A 22762-nucleotide genomic window follows, 5' to 3' on the forward strand; every position below is an offset into this window, starting at 1 on the left:
CAGACCGTCGCGGTTGCCCACTGTCCAGGGGCCCGATTCTCCTAAGTTAATAATGTCAAAATCGAATAGAAATCGAATCGCAATATGATCGCAATAGCAGTTTTAACCATATCGGGCATTCTGCTACTAATAAAAGACTGTATTCGATTGACATTTGATTGGTGTGCAATAGTTGATCATTTGCAGACAAAATGATTCATTATTGAATGACAGAAAAGGATAAAAACGTTTATTTCAAAGAAAAAATAGCGGAATGCCACATACGTTTCAATCGTAATCGAGTCGGGATTGGATCTCAGTCGAATCGAGTCGAACGTGAATCGTATGTTGCTTAAGTAAAATTAGGAGAATCGGGCACCGCGGCCGCATGCGTCACTGCCGCGTACGAGCCGGGTTTCATTTTTGTATTGGGCAGAACATCTCGATGCTTCGCAGAGTTCTTTAGACAAATGAGCGTGAAGTGTGTGAGTGCCGGGCTCGCGCAGCCAGCGCCGGCTCAGCACGCCAGCTCAGCCACGTCGGCGGCCGCCAGGCGCGGCTCGGCCGACACCAGGCGCAGCGAGAAGCTGTCCAGCGACAGCGGCGGCCCCGGCAACACTTCCACGTTGCCCGCGTTTGCCTGCACAACATATCTTACGTTTCTATTTGTCTTTTGATTCAAAATAGAGTTTAATTATTTGAATGATTTTATCTCTGTTTTTTTTTTTATTATATTTTAGTAACACTGTATAGTTTTAGTTTGTTTTGATTATGTGTGAATGATGTGGTCACCTATAATTGGGATCCTTCATTTCACCTACCTATACTGTCAACTAATGCAACTGTATAGTTTCTGTTGGCAAACCAATAACTAAATAAATAAAATATGATCACAAAACAAAAAGAGTTTCAACTAGCAATAACTTTTTTTGCGGAATGAATTTCAATTTTGTCGAGTGATGCGGGAGGAGGCAACGAGGCTGTAGTTACCAGGAAGAGCGTGGCGAGGAAGAGGCGCGACACGTCGGCGGGCGCGGCGGCGGCGTCGCGCAGCAGCGCGCGGAAGGGGCGCGCGCGCGGGCGCAGCGCCGCCAGCACGGCGCCGCCCAGCGCGCGCACGTCCAGCGCGCGCGCGCCCGCCGCCCGCGCCCGCGCGCGCCAGCCCGCCGCCTCGCCCGACGCGTCCGACCCCACCGAGCTCTGCTCGAAGAACCCGTCGTCGTCGCTGTCCGCCCGCGCCTCCGCCGTGGCCGCCGCCGCCTCCGCGCCGCTCCACCCCGGGAACTCTGTGGACCGACCCCGCGTCGTACTTCGACATATTTTGGTTTTGCTGCTCGCTCGCTATGATTGATTTTTACTTGACGAGCAAAAAACTATTCCTAAAGCACTAATTGAAAGTTTAGTTACATCTTTTAATAACAATATTGCTCACCTGCGCGTGAATCCGGATCCTGTTCGCGAAGACGCCGTCGCTCGCTCAGGATATCGCTCTTTCGTTTCCCGACAACTTTTTTTATCCATTTAGAGGGAACGCTAAACTCCTCTATCACCATCAATCTTTGCCGCAACTCTGTAATGTACGAAATACATGCAACTTATTTTGCAAAAGCTTCCAATGGAAAGAAATATAATGAAGTCCGCACGCACCTTCTCCTATGGTGATCCTCACGCTTCCTTCCACTATATCATCGATGTGGGCTTCGCTTCGCCTCTTCTTCCCTCTCCTGGGCGGGTGCTGCGGCGTCAGGTCGACCAGCGAGCCGGACACGTCAGCGATGGCAGAGTCGGCCGCGGAGTCAGCTGCGCAGTCGGCGGTGCAGTCGGCAGTGCAGTCGAGCGTGGCGCCGGGCGGCAGCGGCGTGCTGGCGCGCTGCGGCGGGCCGGGCGCGTCGGGCGCGGCGGGCGCGGCGGCGTCGAGCGCGGCCTGCAGCTGCAGCAGCGAGATGGGGCGCAGCGCGCGCGGCTGCTCGGCGCCGTGCTCCAGCTCGTCCACCAGCAGCCCCCTCTGCCGCCACACCGTAACATCGCGTTAGTACACGCTACCACCTAGCCGCGACACTCGTTCGATACAACCCCGACCTCCACCCTATGGATGCCTCATCCATTATCGTCTCATAACGAATTCCCTCTTTTTTTGGAAGGAAAGTTAAATTGTGATTTGACGGGTTGAGGTCAGAAAACGCCTGCCTAAGGCGCAAAAAATTGGTGCTCAGTTGCATCCGGCTTGACTAGAGAGACCGTAAGCCGACTAGGGGCGCCCGTCCCAATTGAAAGTGGAAGCATAACAAAAGTTAAACTTGCAGCTCAGACTGAACAAATAAATTAACTTAAGAAACGTTTCAATTAAAAAAAAAACACTTTATATGAAAATGCTGTGCGGTATTTGAGCTAGTTGTTGGTTAAGTATAGTGAGCAATACGAACGTGCAGGCGCCACGCGACTTGGAAGTCGCTGAGCAGGCCGATGGGCTCGCCGTCGTAGTCGTGCAGCGGCGCGTCGGCGTCCGTGATGACGCGCGGCTCCAGGTCGATGTAGAGGCGCGGCAGCGTGGGCGGCGGCCGCGCCGGCGCCGCGTCGCGCCGCGCCGTGGCGCTCATCGTCAGCTCGATGTGCTGCAGCTCGCCGCTCAGCCACGAGCTGGGGCGGCGGCGGCGGCGCGGGCCCGAGTCGGCCGCGCCCGCCTCGGCCTCGGCCGCGTCAGCCGCGCGCGCCTCGGCGGCGCTGGCCTGCAGCGCCTCGCTCACGTCCAGCACGTGCTGGTACAGGAAGTCCACCTTGCGCCCGTAGATGTTGGCGGACTGCTGCAGCAGCAGCGCCAGCTCTGCGAAGTTGGGCGCCACGGCGTCCGCGGCGCTGGCGTCCTCGCCCGCGTCCAGCGCGCGCAGCCCCGCCTCCGTCAGGTACTCCTCCAGCAACTGCCACATACCACCGCACCGTCAGCGTCGCTGCTCAACTTATTCCACATGTCCATTCTAGATTGTGCTATACATGTAGCTTTGCAGTAATAATATACCTGGCCTAGCTTACACTTCACAGTAACATATAAGCAAATCCAAATTCTATATTTATAGAATATAGATGCGTTAACACGATGTTATAAATGACTATAAATAATATCGACATACTTAGGCTCACGTAATACCTTCAGCGGATGCTCAGAATAATGCCTAGATTATAGTTTTCTATACCATAAGCCATATTTTTGCATACCATTTAGGCAGAATGCACACAGGTCAAATAAAATTGTAACACCTAATTGTATAATTACCTACATTTTATGCAAATAAATAAATCTAAAAAAAAACCTAAGGGCTAGACAAAACCACAGCAGACTCAGAATATCGCCCTGGATTATACTAGCTCTATCTCTATTAGGTGACAGGTCCCACGAATGTGTTCACACCCTGGACAGAGCTGTCATCCATTGCCTCACACTGTGCAAGGCACCCCCTTGAATTCATGTATGGGCCATACAAGTCAAGAAGCTTCGTAGAGTTGCATAAATTTTATACAATTCCAGCACCTTCAAGAGTCACGTAAGCGGCACGGATTCATAGGCCTTTTTATAAACTTTCCGGCATCACCTTAGACCTACAATATTTTTTATTAATACCAATGGAAAAAAATACATTGTCAGAAGTGCAATTGCATTAATATTTTGATGTCTGGTCTATTACTAATCTGTACTAATATTATGCTCAAGTTTCTTGTTTGATTGAACACAGTTGTCTCAGAAACTACCTTCTAGGCCATTTTGAAAAATGACTTCCCAAGAAAGTTTTAATCTGGTTGTGCAAAGAAGTGAGAACAGAGCCTTTGGTTGAGATACAATAGTAAAATTGTAAACATATAAGAAATTAATCCACTTTGTCTCTCATGTGGATGTTCTACCTAGGATAATGTGGCAGGCGATTGGAGGCAACATGCCAAATGTAATGACGTTGATTTTAGTGCAGAGAGAAAGGAACACATTTTTGTTCAGTCTTGTTGTGTTTAATGCAAAGTTAGTGTAGAAATAATGCTTGCCAATCCCTTTCTCTTCTACCAAATATTTTTGATGAACTACAGTTCTTCAAAAACTTTATCAAAGGAACCCTAATTAAAAAAAATGTGTTATAATAAATTGAGACCATGTTGACAATAGAGATTTATGGCACTCATTAATCTCTATAAATGTGGCTACCATTGCATTTTTAGTGAAGCATCTCATTGCCATTGTAGCTGAGTCTACGTGTATGTACAATATTGTTTATGGAAAAAGTTGCCATATAGTTTCTTGCCATTCTTGGCGGGATGAACTGTGCAATGTGCTATTGAAGGAATTTTCAAAAGAACCTGCAAAGTACTATTCAAAAAAAAAACATTTGACTTTGCCAAAAAAAAATAATGTCTACTTACACTAACCCTTAACATAACCCTCAACTTCAGCACCGGCATAGGGTGTCATATAGATGGAGTATGCGTGAATAACATCAGCTACGCAGACGATATGGTGCTGCTGAGTCCATCGATTGGTGCCTTACGAAAGCTCCTAAAAATTTGTGAGTCCTATGCGGTGGCTCATGGGCTCAAATATAACGCAAAAAAGAGTGAAATAATGATTTTCAGACCGGACAACAAGCGATACACATTCGTTCCGAAGTTCACTCTAAGTGGAACAGCTCTAAATAAAGTTGAAAAATTTAAGTATTTGGGCCACTGGGTCACCGAGGATCTTAAGGACAGTGAGGATATTGAAAGGGAGCGCAGAGCGCTGTCCGTCCGTTGTAACATGTTGGCCCGCAGGTTTTCACGGTGCACAGGGACTGTCAAAGTTGCGCTTTTTAAAGCATACTGTCAGTCCTTTTACACCTGTACCCTGTGGGTTAACTATACGCAGCGGACGTACAGCGATCTGCGCGTTCAATACAATAACGCGTTCCGGGTGCTGATGGGGCTGCCGCGCCACTGCAGCGCCTCCGCGATGTTTGCGGCGGCTGGCACAGACGGCTTTGCTGCCATTATGCGCAAGCGGTGCGCTTCTATCATGCGCCGCACGCGCGACAGTCCCAACAGCATTCTGCGCGCGCTGGTGGATCGGTGGGACTCTCCGATACTGGCACGCTGGATACGGTTGCATGCAATCGTCTAGCTGTCCAACCGAACCTGCCAGTTCATTATTTATTGTGATTTAAATGTTTTAGGTATTAGTAGTTACTAACACTAGTTTATAAGCTTGTAATTTTACTAACAAATATGGATGTAATTTTAGGATGAATCCGAAATAAATGATTTATTATTATTATTATCTTGTATGTCTCTGACCGACCACGGGACTACAGAGTCCCGGATTTTTGGAAGGCGAACGTGGGGCCGAAGCCAACACGCTGAAGCCCTTTTGAGACAACTTTAATGAAATGGCGACACAAAACCGACGATTATCCCCGTATACACTATAGAAATGTACCCAAGGACAATCCCCGGTTCTGTGCTAAACTATTGCTAACTATGGATGAAAACTACTTGGGCTATTGTGATGGGATGCTAATGGACTAGGAATGGGGAAACTACGGGAACTATGGCACCTGCCGATGACAATGTATTAAATACATGTTAAAATGGCAGGTGGAGACTCGCCAACTCACTTACTGGGCCCCCGGGAATCAGTCACTGAAAAGCAACAAGAGGGCAACAGGGACATGAGCGGCTGAGAAGGGTGAGGATACCTCGGCGGACTTTAAACGCAGATCACGCGCTCCCTGTGGGTCCAGCATCACCGGCCCACTCGCCACTTACCACGAGGCACCTACCCTCCGAGCAGGACTAACCTTGCTCTAGCGACTCCACTCTGACCGGCCGATGAAGGCAAGCCAAGAGGCGGGAGACCTATCCCCCGTCATGCTTCACTCCGGCAGGCCGGAGATGGGGGACAGTATACTCTCCCTGGAGCACTCGGATATATAGCCCCGCGGGGTCGCTACTCCCCGTCATCCGCCTCAGATGCCCTGCGGGGCTTATTATTATTATTATTAACCAATTTTTTAATCAGATTTAAACAATTATTACAAATTTCTTGTGTTTGTCAATACTACAGACTGTCTGTAACAGACAAAATAGCAACAATCATTTGCAAACAAACTAAACTAATGTACATGTTTCGTGACTACGGTATGTTGAGTGTTTTTTTGTGAAAACCTTTATCAAATTGACATGTGCAGGAGAGGCAAGCAGAGAGTACATACAGACAGACTGGGTCAAGGACGGCTTCACTGGCCTGGTTGGCTGCTGCTGTTTACACAGCCTGATAGCAATATAACTGATTCCAGTACAGTTTATACATTATTTTTTACTATTAGCAATACATCATCAATCTCAGATGTTATGGGTAGTTCCCTCACAAAGACAGCTTCAAGATTTCACGTAAAAATTCAATAATTTGATAAGGAAAGTATTTTATTGCTCATATCTAACAAAAATTGCAACAAATGACTATTTACATGAATGTTTCACCCAACTATGCCCCATCCATCTTGTAAGTGACAGTGGAGATCACAGCTTGACGTCACTAACTCAAGTATCGCTTGTATTGAACTTTCTTATGTAACCTCCACACAGTAATGCAGGCTGCATGTGTGTGCCAGTCTTATTCCCTCACTAAATTGTCATCCTGGGTTCCAACAAGTGTACACATGTAGTGCAGTCACATCAACACAAGCTTTCTACCAAAAAATGTTTCTCTTGTTTGTTTGTAAACAGCTTTGACCATTTCAGTGCTCAGCATCTATAGCCCATTGGTTGTTACCTATGAGATGATAGATACTTGATAGAATATTACAATTATTGAAAGTGAATATATTGTCTTGACAAATCACTAAAAATGATGCATGAGCTATAGCTATGCATGGTTTAGGCGCGTGTCGATAGTTAACATAATAGCAATCTCTAATGGAATGACGAAGGTCAGTGAATCAATGGTTGCAATGAACAACTACGTGTGGTGCAGCCAGACAACGCAATGCACCGGCGCATGGAGGTGTGAGGACTCACCGCGCTGAGGTCCGTGTCGAAGCTCCGGCGGACGTCGCTGATGGGCTTCATCAGCTCCGCCACTATTTCTTCCAGTCTTTGGGAATTCATACTCCACCGTTTTTCTCTTCGGGACAAAAGTTGATCCCTGTAAATAGCGTCCTTTCATTGATAACATTACTGAAAGGCGTCGCGGTCGGCGGAATACTACACAACCACGAAGTTGTCCTACCCCAGTGGCGCGAAACTTCCTGTCAATAATCCTTTTTCAATTTTAGAAATTGCATTGCGAAATTAGCTCACGTGAATCCCTTTCTGGTTCATCAAACATCTTATTTACCTTTGGTGTTCAATACAGTCGGCGTCCATTTTACAAACATAAAATCGTACAAATAGGAAGAACGTAATAACAACGGTGGCCATTTATTTATGTTTTCGAGGGAAACATTCCGATCGCTGTCAAACAAAGCAGCGAACATTCGGTCCGGGCTGTTCGACGTTGTGAAGCAGTCCCTTAAAATGTTTATGGATTTTGATGCTCCCCATAGACAAATCTTGAAATATGTACCTACGTATATTATTAATTAATAATTATATATGTCTAAATTAAGCAATTTTTGTAATGGAATAAATAAATAACAATATTAATTCACATCACTATTTAATTTCATAGATCATTAATAAGATTTATTCATTTCTTTAATAAGATCATTTTGTAAAACTATTGAATTACTCACTCAAAATAAAATGTTTCACCAAAATGAATCAAAAATATTTCATAGATTGTATTCCCCAAAGAGTATACAATACTACGTAAGAAGAGACGGGACTTCCATAGATAGAAATAAACTTATGAACCGTCAAAATAAGGCTAACCTAGAATAGCCAACTTAACAACCTTATCAATAGTGCATAACAGTGCTACCAACATAAAGTTAAAACCATAGTGTTGTGCAGTTTGCAGGAACTCTAGATATCGATAATCTCCTACTTAGAACCATAGTGTTGGGCAGTTTGCAGGAACTCTACTTACCTACAAACCCATCGACAGAAAGGAAATTTATTTATTGCCGTCGCGAAACCGCCAATGACTATGCCGCTGTCATTGACGGTTTCACGACGGTCAATCTAGTTTAAAATAAAATAAACAAGTACTAATAAATATTTTACTTGATCAAAAGTAAATGTTACATTGAACAAAATAAAGGATTGACACAAAATGTTTTTAATCAAATATAATTTATTCAAACTTGGCTGCGAATAAGGCTACTGTACCCTCGAAAAGATAAATATGGCAATTACTGAAAGGGAGCAATCAAATGCAACTGAAATCCTACAACTATTACTTAGCTGTACTCGTTAATTGAGCAATTTTATTTATGTTCGCATTTGATTGCTCCCTTTCAGTAATTGCCATATTTATCTTTTTACATTCGTTTCTTATTAATAAAACTGACAATTTGGTTAACAAAGTGTCCATGAATATGCCACTGTGCTCCTCGCACATCCATGTCGAATCAACGTCTTTATGCATCATCACACAACAATATTTAACTATATCATTGTTATACAGCAAGTGTTTCACATCACGTTCAAATACGGATACACATAAATTTACAGTATTACATAGATTCAGAGTCGGATAAGTAAGAGAAAGCTTGTCCTTCCACCACTCTTTAAGTGCTATATAGTCATAAGTTTTGTCATTTCCTGGCTCCAACGTTCTTACACTGCCGCAACATTTTAAACAGTTAGTTCTTTTAATCAGTACAGAGGCTAGGTAACCACTAACATAAACAACAGGTTGTTTGTCAAAATGTTCAAAAAAAATATCTTCAACATCAGTTTCAATATCAGGCAAATGTAAAAAAATAGGATTATTACTATCATCATATACAAAATCATCTTTATCTTTAGAAACTGGATAAGAATGATCTACATTAGTAAAATCTTCAGATTCTGTATGTTTAAATACTAAATCATGAAAATCCAACATCAGTTGGTTATCATCAGGGTCACAATTAGCTCCCCTTATAGGAGTACTAAGTTTAGTTAGTACACTGGTTTTGAGGGCTGCGGTAAAATGGTGGCATGTCGGATTTTGATTAGTTGGAGAATGCTGCCTAATCAACCCAAAAAGATTCTCCAAAGTGTCTTGGTTGAGTTGTCGCAGATTGAGGAATTTAAACCCAATTGACTCTACATAGTTCCAAATGTCTTGTAAAGAACATAAAGTCGTATAGTACCCATTTACACACCGGACGTTTCTTAATCTTAATTGACTGTCAGATTTTAGGAAGTGCAATGTTTTGACTTTTTTTTTTAACTCTGGCCATAATTTGTGATGAACGCTGTTTTTAGATATATTTACGCGTAAGCCTTTCTTTACATCTTTTTTTGAGGCTGGCCCGTTAGTAACATCAAACAAGGTATCTAACTGCTGAATTACATTGGCGGTTTGTAAAACAGCATCACGTTTCTTAGTTCCATCAACATCTTTTACATCATTATCAAATGTTTCCGCAAATAATTTCAAAATAGCAGATACATCATTGCTGAGTATTTGCGCGGCCAGTTTCACCTTCATTTTAGCGCGAAACTTGGGATTTACGTGCAACGGTGTGATTTTTTTGAAATGAAGTGTTTTGTTATTTCTTTCCTGTAATTCCACTAAATGTGACCATTTAGCTTTCATTCCATCCAAAACCAATACACCCCCTTCAAAGAAGTTGTTCCTGATGGATTTGAATAAATGAGGAACATCATATAGTATATAAACTTTTTCATTTTCCACTATATAAAAGTTACTGTCAGAACGCTGCCCAGAAAACTTTTTCAGTAAATTTAAAGCACCAACGTTAGTCGGGCCTTGATCACAGACAGTTGCGATTACTCTAAAACCGATTTCAGAAACCATTTTGATGGTATTTTTTATAATAGCTACCAATTTATCTGATGATATTGTACCTTTCACAAAGTAGTGTGCAAGTGGCTGCTTGATTTTTTTGTGCACACCTTGTAGTAAAAAGACTAAAGCCTTGTCGGCTAACTCTCCCGATCGACCGTGTTCTCCTAAATCTTGAAAACCCTCAACTTTGTCGTAAGCAGTATTAAAAATGAGCCTCTTCTTTAGAGACATCTCATCAAATAAAATGACGCAAGTTTTATCTTTACAAGATAATTCCTTGACCTTTCTTTTAAGGTGATCAATTATTGATTTATTGAATCCAGGATTCATGGGCATTTTACTAAGGACATTTTGTAAAGTCCTTGGACTAGGTAATGGTAACAAATGCCTTAAATACCGATATAACTTTGGCGATTTCTTGTACATGGCTATGGCTAGGGCTTTTTCATTATCGGACCATCGTTTGCCCTGAGAAGAGCGATTTTGATTTTTTATTGCCGAAAACATCATTGTCTTTAGCGTTTTTGATTGAATGTTATCAAACATTTTTACTTTTTCTTGAACTTTTCTAATTTTTGATTTCAAAAGTTCAACCCTCTTCATAAGTTTCTTCTTTCGTGGAGACAGATTTTCATTACTCATTTTATTTGTCCTTTTGCGCCTTTTTCGGACAGAAGATGTTGAGGGTTCATCTGTAAAAAGACAATTTCAGAATTTAGTGGCAATAGAAGTTATAAGGTAGGATTATACTGCAAGTAATAAAAAGAAATACATTCAATCAAATTAATCTAGATTCACCTACGCTCTCTGGGAAATTAAAAAGACCACCGACTTTCATACAGTAAATTAATATTATTATTTATATTTATTACATTACTTTTAGTCTAGATACCTTTATGATTGTAAGTTACCACATACCTTTCATACAAATGTCTTGTTCACTTGTCATAATGTTTACGGTATATTCCACTGGTGGAACATCATCTTCATAAACAATTTGATTATCAACTGTAGTAGCTTGTACTTGTGCAGTAGAAGTAGATGTTGAAGGTTCATCTGTAAAGAGACAATTTCGGCATTTTAGTGACAATAGAAGTTATAATGTAGGATTATACTGCAAGTAATAAAAAACAAATACATTTGATCAAAATAATCTAGATTCACCTACGCTCTCTGGGAAATTAAAAAGACCACCAACTTTCATACAGTAAATTAATATTTTTATTTATATTTATTACATTACTTTTAGTCTAGATACCTTTATGATTGTAAGTTACCACATACCTTTCATACAAATGTCTTGTTCACTTGTCATAATCTTTACGGTATATTCCACTGGTGGAACATCATCTTCATAAACAATTTGATTATCAACTGTAGTAGCTTGTACTTGTGCAGTAGATGTAGATGTTGAGGGTTCGTCTGTAAAGAGACAATTTTAGCTTTTACTAACCATAGATGTTTTAATTAGTTGAATTAGTTTTAGTAATATTAGAAGTAACTCCATAAAGAAATAAAGGCTCACCTTGGCTTTGCTTGTGGTATGTATTTGTTTCAAATGTACTAATTTCTACTTGTGCAGAAACAGAAGATGTTGAGGGTTCATCTGTAAAAATAAAATTTCAGCATTCAGATACAATCAAATCAATCAAATAAAATTGTAAAAAAAATAATAATAATAATTGATTGCAATATTTAAATGTCATTTACAAAAATTAACATTATAATATAGCTGTCTTGCGTTGAACATATAGATACAATGGTAGTTGTAATAGGTGAAGGAAAACATCTTGAGGAAACAAATGTGTATAAATATGTATAATGCGTATATGTGTATAAATGCAAAAGTATATGAGGATGTATGGACTTTTGTTACTATTTCACGCAAAAACAGATTATACATCACAATAATCCATAGGCTATAATTTTCATGCAGGCAAAGCCGCGGGCAACGGCTAGTATATGATAAATTTATTATTACACTACTAACCTTCTTGTAAAGATTGCTGTTCTTTGAAGAGGTAATAAGGAAATGCTGACAGAATGGCGTCCGAAAGTGGCATAGAAGAAAGATTTATTGACGGAATAGCAGATTTTTTGAGCTGTGTCCTTTTTTTATTAAAATCATTATCTTTAAAATGCTTTCCACAGATAAATTTTAATTCATGGAGTTTTTCAATGGGCACATAAACTAGATCCTCGTTTCCTGCCATTTTCACCCATTCTTTACATCTGAAAGCAAAAATATCGACAATGATTAGTATACTGTGTCCCAACTAGGGCTGCCATCCGTCCGGGTTTCCCCAGATTTGTCCTTGTTTGGAGGCCGTCCGGGCGGGGTTTCAAGAAGAGTCCGGGGAAAACCCGGACGCTTTTCATGTAAGGAAGCACCTCATTGAATTTAAGTATATGTTAATACACTGGACAGCAAACAAACCGAGCCACCCGCTACTATGGCACTCTAATCCGATTTTCTCAAAAAGTTTAAAACTTACAAATATCAAAAATATACCTATAGAAAGAGCATTTCTTAAGGATTAAAATGACTGTAAATTTAATTAAAAGGACCATCAATTCACAATGTTATCAAGCAGCAAACACAATGCTATCAATTTTCTCTGTTTTGATTAGGGTTTGCGCTTAGCATTATTTTATTCTATAGTGAGAGAAATTCCATATTTCTTCACATTTCTTTAGTTTTTATCCGTCGTTTGCTTAGACGCGTGTATTTTTGTGCTCGTTTATTGGTAAATAATGGATACGACCACACAGGAAGCAGCTCAAGCTGTAACACTACTTCGAGCAGACCTTGGGCAACGTGAAGTCACTTGACGACTTCCAATCAGCAGATTTTCGGTGTAAAGAGTTTACAGACGATACTTGGAGACTGCAGCATTCGATTGCAGCCCAGGTATGGGCAGACCTAGGGCTACATTAGCAGCAGACAATCGTTATATCCAACTTTGTGTTGTATTAAATCGTCGCCTCAGCGCAGTTTAAGTGGATTGACTTCTCATCGCTACATCCCTGGAGTCCTCGCATACCATGTGGTACCTTACTCAGGTTGTATCAGTCTGGACATGAATTCATGCGTGATAATGCACGGTCTCATGTTGCCCATGTGGTAACCCAGTATCTACACGATGTCGGCATTCGAACAATGGTGTGGCCAGCTTGTAGCACGGACTTGAATCTGATAGAGCACTTATGGGATGAACTGAAACGTCGGGGTCGTGCCAAAGTACCTGCTCCAATAAGGCTTCCAGAGCTGAAAATCGCTATCGAAGAGGAGTGGGATGCAATCCCACAAGATTTCATCGTCAGACTTGTTAGATCTATCAATACGAGGAAGCTAGCAGCTATTCGAGCAAGGGGAGGAAACACTCAATGCTGAACAAAAATAATTTTTCATTTTTTCCTTTGTTTTCTGTCAAAATTTTTGTTTTCACTGGGTGATTGCCAATGGTTTTCGCGGCTGTAAAATGACTCTTCTTGATAAATTGATTAATATACGCTTAATGAATTGATCAATCCCAATTTGTTTCCATTTGTTTTAATCCTCATAAAACGTACTTTCTGCAAGTATAATTTTGATATTTGTATGTATTATAGTTTTTGAGAAAATCGGATTAGAATTCCAAAGTAGCGGGTGGCTCGGTTTATTTGCTGTCCAGTGTAGTAAATGGATTACAGATTAGGTATTTTTTGTTTAAAAACAATCGTACTCGTTCGGGGAAAAAATGCGATTTACGCCAAATGTCCGGGTTTTTTTCATGTTTGTCCGGGTTTGGCGAAATTCGAGATGGCAGCCCTAGTCCCAACGCTATTTCCCCGATTCAAACTTTTAACAACTTATTTGTTAAACTAAAAAATAAGTTTTAAGACTGAAAATGGAAACATAACTCTGTTAAATTACGAAATTTTAACTTACCGCAATTCATCTAGTGGAAATCTGGCCATAAAGAAGCGTTTTTTGCCATCTTTGCGCTCCGACCTCAATCCACAAATTTCACATTTCCTGTACGCCATACTTCGTAATAAATCGTCCTGGCACCACAAACTTCCACAAACACCAAAGAAATAATGGTTTTAGACACCTTTGGAGACCAAGAAATGGTAATTGCATTCACTTCGCTTTATATAATAACCGGTACCGCTGATAACAACAGTTCGATGACAGCAAAGAGAATAACCTAGTACAAGATGGATGACAGTGACAGTGAGAGAGAGACGACACAGGAAGTAAGCGAGACAAATATAGTCGCCATTAAAATTTAGCCCCGTTTCATACATTGAATTTTTTCTATGGAGTTGCGACAGACTGGTATTCCCCTGCTACCAATCCGGAATAATCCGCATGAGTGGAATTTTCTCGTCAATAAGAATAATGGTTAAGTAGAAAGAGTAGAAAATAAGAAGAATAATGTTTTTTTTTTTAAACTTTGGAAAGCTTTGGGCAGTGGTTAATTGTCTACATTTTTATCTAGCTTTGCTACCTCCTTGCTAAAATACAAATAGTTTAATCTGTGGTTGTCTCTGTCAAATTGTAAGGCATTGAACTTTGATTTGTTAGAGGTGTATTTTTCAAAATAAATACCTGAATATTCTAATTGTGTAGTAATATTTAATTTAATGTTAACTTAAGGAAACCAAGGAACGAAAGTATTTTCTTTTAAATAGTGAATAGTTGTGTTAGAATCTTCTTAATATAAACCAGAGACATGAGTATGTCTCGGTGCTACTCGTTAATGAAATGCCTGCTAATACTTTTTAATATCATATTTTTGGTAAGAATCAGAATAAACCCATATTAACTTATTATCAACTGTTCCTTTTTAGTACAATCATTTGTATTTCGCTAATTTATAAAAAACAGTCCTTGAATCCCTATCGCTTAGAGGTCGACGCGATGCTCAAAACTCAAACTGTCTGATTTTGAGATGTTTACTATATACGAATAACGAACGTCTCTGGTAAAGGATTTCGGATCGCAGAGCAATAGTATTTATTACTAGCTGTTCGTCGCGGTTTCATCCTCTCCCCGAGGAAACTCCCGCACCCTAATAAAATTTAGCCCACGCTCAGTGCGGCAGTAGAGCTTCCTAACACTGAAGTAATTATCAAATCGGTTCATTAGTTCAAGAGCCTATTCGATTCCAACAAACTTTCAATCAAGAAAGTAAATAAATAACACTGGTCAACAGCATTTTTGGTGCAAAGGTGAAATATATCATTTCATATAGAATATTTGATACATAATCGAAGTCCAGAACATAAAGTTGCACTAGCAAGTCGGGATTTATATATATACCCCTCCTAAAGTACCAAAAACGCGTATATATTGAGAAAGAAAACTCACAAAAATATAAATCAAAATGGACTAGAAAACTACTTACTAGAAAATTCTGCTGTCCCCAAAAAATTACATCAAATTTCATTAAAAACACGTTTTTGGTACTTTAAGAGGGGTATATCTCTAAATCCCGACGTGCAAGCGAAAAAAAATAATAATTTGTTGACCAGCGTAATATGTACATATATGTTTTTTATAAAGTAGCTATATATTTTTTTATAGTCTCGATCATTGTGCACATATTTTTAAAACGAAATGAGAAAAATGCTTAATTTTATTTCTGGGTGGGGAGTACACAAAGCGTCTACTAATTTGGTGGTGTCACTTGGTTATGACTGATACCAGTAGTTCAGTCTACCTGTGCATCTTCCCCATGAAGACAAGCTAATAGGGAAAAACATCAGCAACAACTGATAATGAAGTGTACAGACTATGTGTATATTTAAGCATCATTGTACAGTATGCAGATGATTCATTTAACTGTAGTGTACAGCGCACAGCACTGATATAACTGTAAAGTGGTGGGAAACAGCTTGTGGAGTTGCATTGGTTGCAGTGCGTGGGCAGCTGCGCGTGCGGCTTCGCAGCGTGGGCGCTGTGGGACGGGCAGGGCGCGGAGAGCCCGGCGGCGCGCGCGGGGCTGCTGGCGGGCGCCGCGTGGGGCGGCGTGCTGGCGCTGGGCGCGCTGGCGGCGCTGTGCGGCGCGGCGCGCGGCTCGGCGCCGCTGCTGGCAGCCGCCTTCTGCCTGCTGGCGCTGACGGGCGTGGCGGAGGCGGCGGCGGCGTGGTGGGGCGCGGCGCACCGCCCGCAGCTGCGCCGCGCGCTGCTCGACGCGCTGGACCACACCGTGCGCCACGAGTACGGCGTGCTGCCCTCGCGCACGCAGCTGCTTGACGTCATACAACAGGGGGTATGTCTGTCTTTGACTGTCTGTCATACCGTCACTTGCACAAAGCTACATTAAAGTTAAAGCTTCTTTAAATCTATTGCTGACTCATTCTTTGTCAACAAGATAAAAGACAGCAATAGATTTAATGAAGCTTTAACTTTAGAGTAGTGTGCCAAAGACTGCCGCACAAAAGTGCATCATCTGCGTTGCACCTTGTCCTCATCGTCGCGTCGTACCAAAGTCAAAGCGCATCTCTGGGTTTCAGAATGTACAACTAGCCTTCCGAACTGTTGGTCTAAAGAACTTGAGACTCACTCAAGGCTTAGTACATATACGGCAGTACCAAAATTGTTTACCCGCCCGCCGCCAGCCGACTGCCAGTTGCCGTTGCGATCAGTGGAATGCCGCTCGGCATAGTCGGCATATCAATTCACGGTCATTCTGTCTATTGCTTTTATCAATGTCAAACATTTTTAATAACATTGATGTAGAAGGAAGTCAGAAAAGCTCAGTGAGGGCCACCAGGGCCAAAGCCTTCCGGATTATTCAAAAAAGAGAAGAAACATGATGGGGTTTAGTCACTAAGGGTCCATCACCCACAGCGGGAGGAATCATTTGATGAAACCCCACAAAAAAAGTTGTACTTAGGTTGTAGTTGTATTATACAAACATATTTTTATTTTATTATAAATCAAAATCATTTATTTGCTCAAATAAGGTACAGAAGGTTGGTAAATTGTTGACAATGGTTCTCTTAGGGTTGATTTATATTAGGCCGGGCCGTGTCCGGGGCGTGCCGGGTACGTGGCTCGAACGGGGCACGGACGTGTAACGTTACATACATTTTGTATGACGAGCGCCGTTTGTGGCCCGGACGGGCCACAGCCGGGCCGCTTCCGGGCTTTTATTTCATACATAAAAAACTTTTTTACAAAAAAATTAATCCGACTTCCAAAAACACTAAAAAGCAAAAAAAAACTAATTTTAGGTGCATCGGCCTAGAAGTCGGTGTCTAATGCATGTTACTAATTTAATTTTACCACCGTTTTTTTTTTTTAATTTTGCCACCGACTTCTAGGCCGATGCACCTAAAATTAGTTTTTTTTTGCTTTTTAGCGTTTTTGGAAGTCGGTTTAATTTTTTTTCTAAAAAAGTTTTTTATTTACAGCTTTTCAGTGATACGAAGAGTTGTCAGTATCCATATAAGTGGAAAGTTCTCATCAATACAAAGAATATAGGTAAGCCCAAATACGAGGTATTTTACATATTCAGTTTTCGAGTTCCCTCGACCTTCTCTGGTCTCCATCATCAGGTCAGCTCCAAACCCTCACAGTTGAATAGTGCTACCAGGCAAACACCTGAGTGTTAAGTTATTATCCTATGTATGCCTACAATTTTCGAAGGTTGCCCTCGATTTCTCAGGGTTTCCATCATCAGATCCTGACCTGGTGACTATGGGACCAACTGGCAGCTATTCCGCGTCGAACAAAAAAGAATCACGTAAATCGGTCTATAAACCTCGGCGTAATCGATGTACATACATAAATAAATAAATAATAAATAAGCCTTTTATTTCTCGCTTTTACAAAGTTTTTAGTTATTAACCTATGTGAATAATTAAGAAACAAATAAAAAAAATATAAATGTAAGTATTATATGTAACATAGTTTAGTCCGCAAGAACCCCTGATTGGGTATAGGCCTCCTCCAAAGATGCCCATGGGTCTCTATCTTGGGCTGTATCTCTCCAGTTTGGACCAGCTGTCCTTCTGATGTCATCTTCCCATCTGATTAGTGGTCTACCTCGGCTTGTTTTCCCCGTTGGGCCGTTCCACGAAGTTACTTTCGCAGTCCATCTTTGGTCTGTGCATGTTGCGACATGACCGGCCCATTTCCATTTTTGTTTTAGTGCAAACGTTACGGCGTCGATCGCTTTGGTGGTTTTTCTTATCTTTTTGTGTCTTACCTTATCTATCTTCCGTATGTTAAGCATGCTCCTCTCTAGCCCCCTTTGACAGGTTCAAATTTTATTTATGGCTTTAGAAGACAACTTCCACATCTGACATCCGTACGTTAGGCATGGCAAGAGACTTGAATTCATAACTTTTGTTTTGATGTCTGTCGGCATATTACTCTTGAAAATTTCTTTTTGACTCCAATGTTTATTCCATGTTGATTTGATTTACTCTTCTTTCTATTTCTAGTATGTCGTTGTTTTTGTCAAAACTTAACATTTTACCCAAATATGTATACTTTTTGACATGTTGTAAAGGTTCTCCATTGATCGTTATGTGTTTTTTCCAGCTCGTGTTGGTCATTATCTTGGTTTTAGTTAGATTCATCTCCAGATCCACCTTGGCGCTGGCATGGTGCAGAGACTCAATCATGCGTTGCATCTGGCCAGCCGACTCTGATAGGAGTACTAGGTCGTCTGCAAATCTAAGATGGCTCAGATGCTCACCTCTTATATAGATACCTAGTCTGCACCAGTCCAACTTGCCAATGATGTTTTCTAGAATTGAGATGAATAGTATTGGGGAGAGGGGGCACCCTGTCTCACTCCCCTTTTTATGGGGAAACAGGGACCGGTGGACTCGAGTTTGATCCTTCCTTTAGTATTTTTGTATATACTCTGGATAGCTTTGATGTATACCTCTTCAACACCTTGCTCTGCCAAGCTTTCCCATATGCTGTTATATGAAACGGAGTCAAAAGCTTTTTGATAGTCAATAAAGCTTATGTATAAAGTCCTCTGTTGTTCTTTGTACTTTTCTATGATTAACTCCATTGTGTGGATGTGATCAGTGGTTGAGAATCCTTTCCTGAAGCCCGCTTGCTCAACAGGTTGTTTTATTTCTAGTGTTGTGCTTATTCTTTTGTTAATGATTGTTGAGAACAGTTTGTAGAGACTGGGTAATAGGCTGATTGGTCTGTAATTGCCAATATTTTTGGGGTCTCCTTTTTTGTATAACAATATGATGTTTGCTTCCGACCATTGAGTGGGTGTAACAGAGTGTTCGGGTATCAAGTTGAACAGTTTGGCCAGCGGTGCGGCCAGAATTAACTGAGCTTCTTTTATTGCTTCATAAGTAATGTTGTCGGGGCCTGGGCTTTTTTCTATTTTAAGCTTTTTTATTGTTTCTACAACTTCGGATTCATTGATCTTTATAAAGTGTTCAAGTTGGCCTTCCTTGTTGTTATTGAGTATTGAGTTTACATACATACATAGAAAAAAATATATATATACCGACCGAATTGATAACCTCCTCCTTTTTGGGCAGTCGGTTAAAAATGTATGTAACGTTTCACGTCTGTGCCCCGTTCGAGCCACGGACATGGCACGCCCCGGCCACGTCCCGGCCTAATATAAATCAACCCTTATTCTGCCTTTAATTTCGGCGTGCAAATATTAGTTACCTAGGTACATATTTTATTAATTTTCATTTCATTTCATTTAATAAACAGTACTTATGATGTGAAAAATGTTATAGTTCGGCTAGGCGGCGCAGTGCGCTGTGCATAAAGTACATATCCGTGTTCAGCTGCAGTGCTGCGGTTCGGCGGGCCCGCGCGACTGGCAGCACTCGGCGTGGGCGCGTGCGCAGGGCGGCGCGGGCGGCGCGCTCGACCTGTCCGTGGCGGCGCCGCCCGCCTTCTACCCCGTGCCCGCCTCGTGCTGCGCCGCGCCGGGCGCCGCGTGCGAGGCGGCGCGGCGCGTGGCGGCGGCCAGCGGCGGCGGCGCGGGGCTGCACGGCGCGGCGTGCGGCGCGCGGGTGCTGGCGGCGCTGGCGCGGCTGGCGCGCGTGCCGCTGGCGCTGGGCGGCGCGCTGCTGGCGCTGCACGCGGCCGCGCTGCCGCTGGCGGCCGCGCTGTGGCTGCGCGCGCACCCGCGTGTCTCCTACAAGGCTTAGGCTGCGTCGATGTGCCCGATGCGTCGTCGCAAACGGAATTTAAGAAGATAAGCCCAAGAAAAGAAGTGCGTGTCGGACGAATGTACTCTTGTGTTCCAGAGGTGACATCGGTGAGCACTTGGTTTCCATCCGCGCATTTTGTATCAAGTCTTTGCCGTTAACCAGGATACAAATGACTATATCCGTCTGGCACACACTATTCATGGGAAATAAATAATCTAGTTTGTACCTGTAGAGCTTAACCAAATGTGTGTTAGATGTAAGTTGTGTTCGTTGTTTGTGGTGTATTTATTTAACCTGAGGAGCGTTTGGCGACACAGTCGGCGTGTACCGGACAGTAGGGGCGGCCACACGGTCACCACTCACTTGTCTCCCAACGTCGGCTCGTTACTCGACTAAATGCTAATTAGGTATTTCATAATGTTAACAATGTTTGGTTGGTGTGTGCGTCGAGACCCCGACAGACTGCAGACTGGTCTGCAGCGCATCTGTGCCTTCACTAGCAGCTCTCTTTACTATAAGACAATCGTACAAATACTCACATTTGATCTCTGTCACTGCCATTTACTCAAGACTGTTAGACTTTATGTTGAGACTGATTTTTTTTCATTAGTACTTAAGTTGTAACCAGTACAAATATTTTGTAATTATAAGTTGTTGTATTTTTTTCAACGAGTCTATAAACATAATTTATGAAATGAATACATACACATTACTTAATTAAACATTGGTACATATATTTTTTGTAATCAATTTTATGATTTATTAAGTATAGTTATCACTAGGGCATGCAATTTCGGTAAAATAAAAATTACCGGTAAAAATTCGGTAATTAAAATATTTTTACCGGTAAACCGGTAAAACGGTAATTTTTGTATTAAAAAAAATGTGATATTATATCAATAAGATTGGGTAGTAAAGCAGCAAAAAATAATTAAAAATACAAGGTGTAAGGTGGTAAACATTTTTTGTGACGTGGGCCGTAACAAACAGACATGTCAGTACCATCCGTACGCGATGTCGTCGACAAAATGCAAGAGAAACGGCTGCGATGGTTCGGCCATGTGAAAAGGAAACCACCTGAATACATCGCCAATGTTGTGTACTCAATCTCAATATACCCGGTCAAAGGCGCAGAGGCAGGCCGAAACGGTGGTGGTCGAGTGTCGTAATGAATGACTTGAAAATCTACGAACTCGAAGAGGAAGATGTCCTGGATAGATTGAAGTGGAAGAAGAAGATACGGAAAGCGGACTCCGTCACAAGACGGGATAAACGCTAAGAATTACCGTGAAGTAAAAGCCCTCTTTTATGGTAAATCGTAGGCATTTTATGGACCAGGGTCGCGGTAACTCTTTCGAACAATCCCGCAGCCCCGGCAGGCCTTGGCCCTGCGCGTGGAACAACTCGGGCCGCCGTCACGGGTCTGTTGTCTATGCAGACGGAGGAACGACGAGCCACCCGAACTCGCCGTCCACAGACCGACGCCTGCAGTGGCCGGGAGTCGTCTCTCGACACTCTGCGCCCGTGGTGTCTTCCTGGTCCACTACAGCGGCTGGGATGAGAGGTGCGAACTCGCAGGCGCTCCACCGTCTCCTTATCGAGCATGACTGCTTCGCAGAAGGAGGCGACGGCTTCCCATTCCCTCTCGCTCCGGACCATGACTTGAACCAGGGCCGGACGCGAGAGGTCGCCGCTGCCTATTGGCTCGACGACGACACGGCGGTACCCTTCCCAGGCAGTGCACACCTAGACTGTGTGCTCCACCGTGTCCTCAGTGCTATCCGCATGGTAGTGAAGTAAAAGCACTTGCTCAATAAGGTCATAGAGTAAGTAAAATAAGCATAATCTATATTTTAGCTTATATGAGCTGACAGCTATGAGGAAAATCAGAATAACCGAATGAATAAAATTTGTTTAGATATTATAAATTAAGATGAGAATGAAGATTTGTATCTAACCTATAGTTAAGGAGCCACATAAGTTTACTTTCCTAAAAAACAGCAACTTTAACACTCTTACAATAATGTACCTAATGTATTCAAAATTACATTATGTTCAGGCTACATAATGAAGATTTGACGTTAAATGAACAATTGCTATATATTAGATATCACAAAAACGTAAAAACCGGTAATTTACCGGTTACACATTATTTTTACCGGTAAATTAAAGATCGCGAAAATGGGCGGTTTTACCGGTAAAACCGAAACCGGTAAACCGGTATTGCATGCCCTAGTTATCACCGACTAATGATATAAGTAATACGAGAACTCGCTACAGCCGATGGTTGTACGACTTGTTTGTGTGGCCTTTTGAACTTTTGCCACTGTGCAGACATCATTGGCCAAACGTCATTTGCTCGGTGGAAGAATGTATTTACTTTAATGATATTTTAAGACTGCTAATTGTTTTGAGATTTGATATTATAATTGATTTTGTAAGTAAGTAATAGTAAGTGTTAACTCTTGCCCGGACAGTTCACAGTTGTATAGCGTGCCTGGCTGGCACTGCCTCTGAGAGTAGAGCTGACGGCCGCACCGCAGCCGCCGCGTGGTGCTGCGGCGTCGCGCAAACCTTACTGAACACGTCCTGTAACAAATAAAACTTAATAAATGTGTCATTGTGTACATGCTGTTTTATTGAATTCGTGCTCGTGTGCGACACCAACTCATCGAGCGCGAGCTCCTCTTGAGCGGCGGCTGTGGGGCGCCTCGG

At 42.2% G+C, this 22762-nt stretch overlaps 2 protein-coding genes across 2 annotated transcripts; one reads left to right on the forward strand and one right to left on the reverse strand.

The window, feature by feature from the left end:
* Positions 1-233: 233 nt before the first annotated feature.
* On the reverse strand, positions 234-7476 carry LOC124634007. The gene is made up of 7 exons (XM_047169401.1): positions 7325-7476; positions 7006-7132; positions 2403-2894; positions 1627-1984; positions 1412-1549; positions 970-1265; positions 234-619 (listed from the first exon to the last, which is right to left on the reverse strand). Exons 1-7 carry the CDS (start codon positions 7405-7407, stop codon positions 497-499), a joined length of 1617 nt encoding a protein of 538 aa, XP_047025357.1. The 5' UTR covers positions 7408-7476; the 3' UTR covers positions 234-496.
* Positions 7477-14241: 6765 nt separating this feature from the next.
* On the forward strand, positions 14242-22674 carry LOC124633972 (tetraspanin-11-like). Its single transcript, XM_047169364.1, has 4 exons — positions 14242-14679; positions 15802-16155; positions 19676-20819; positions 22284-22674. Exons 1-3 carry the CDS (start codon positions 14614-14616, stop codon positions 20042-20044), a joined length of 789 nt encoding a protein of 262 aa, XP_047025320.1. The 5' UTR covers positions 14242-14613; the 3' UTR covers positions 20045-20819; positions 22284-22674.
* Positions 22675-22762: the final 88 nt, after the last annotated feature.

This window comes from Helicoverpa zea, chromosome 10 (genome assembly GCF_022581195.2).
Source record: "Helicoverpa zea isolate HzStark_Cry1AcR chromosome 10, ilHelZeax1.1, whole genome shotgun sequence".
In the NCBI taxonomy this organism is placed as follows: Eukaryota; Metazoa; Arthropoda; class Insecta; order Lepidoptera; family Noctuidae; genus Helicoverpa; species Helicoverpa zea.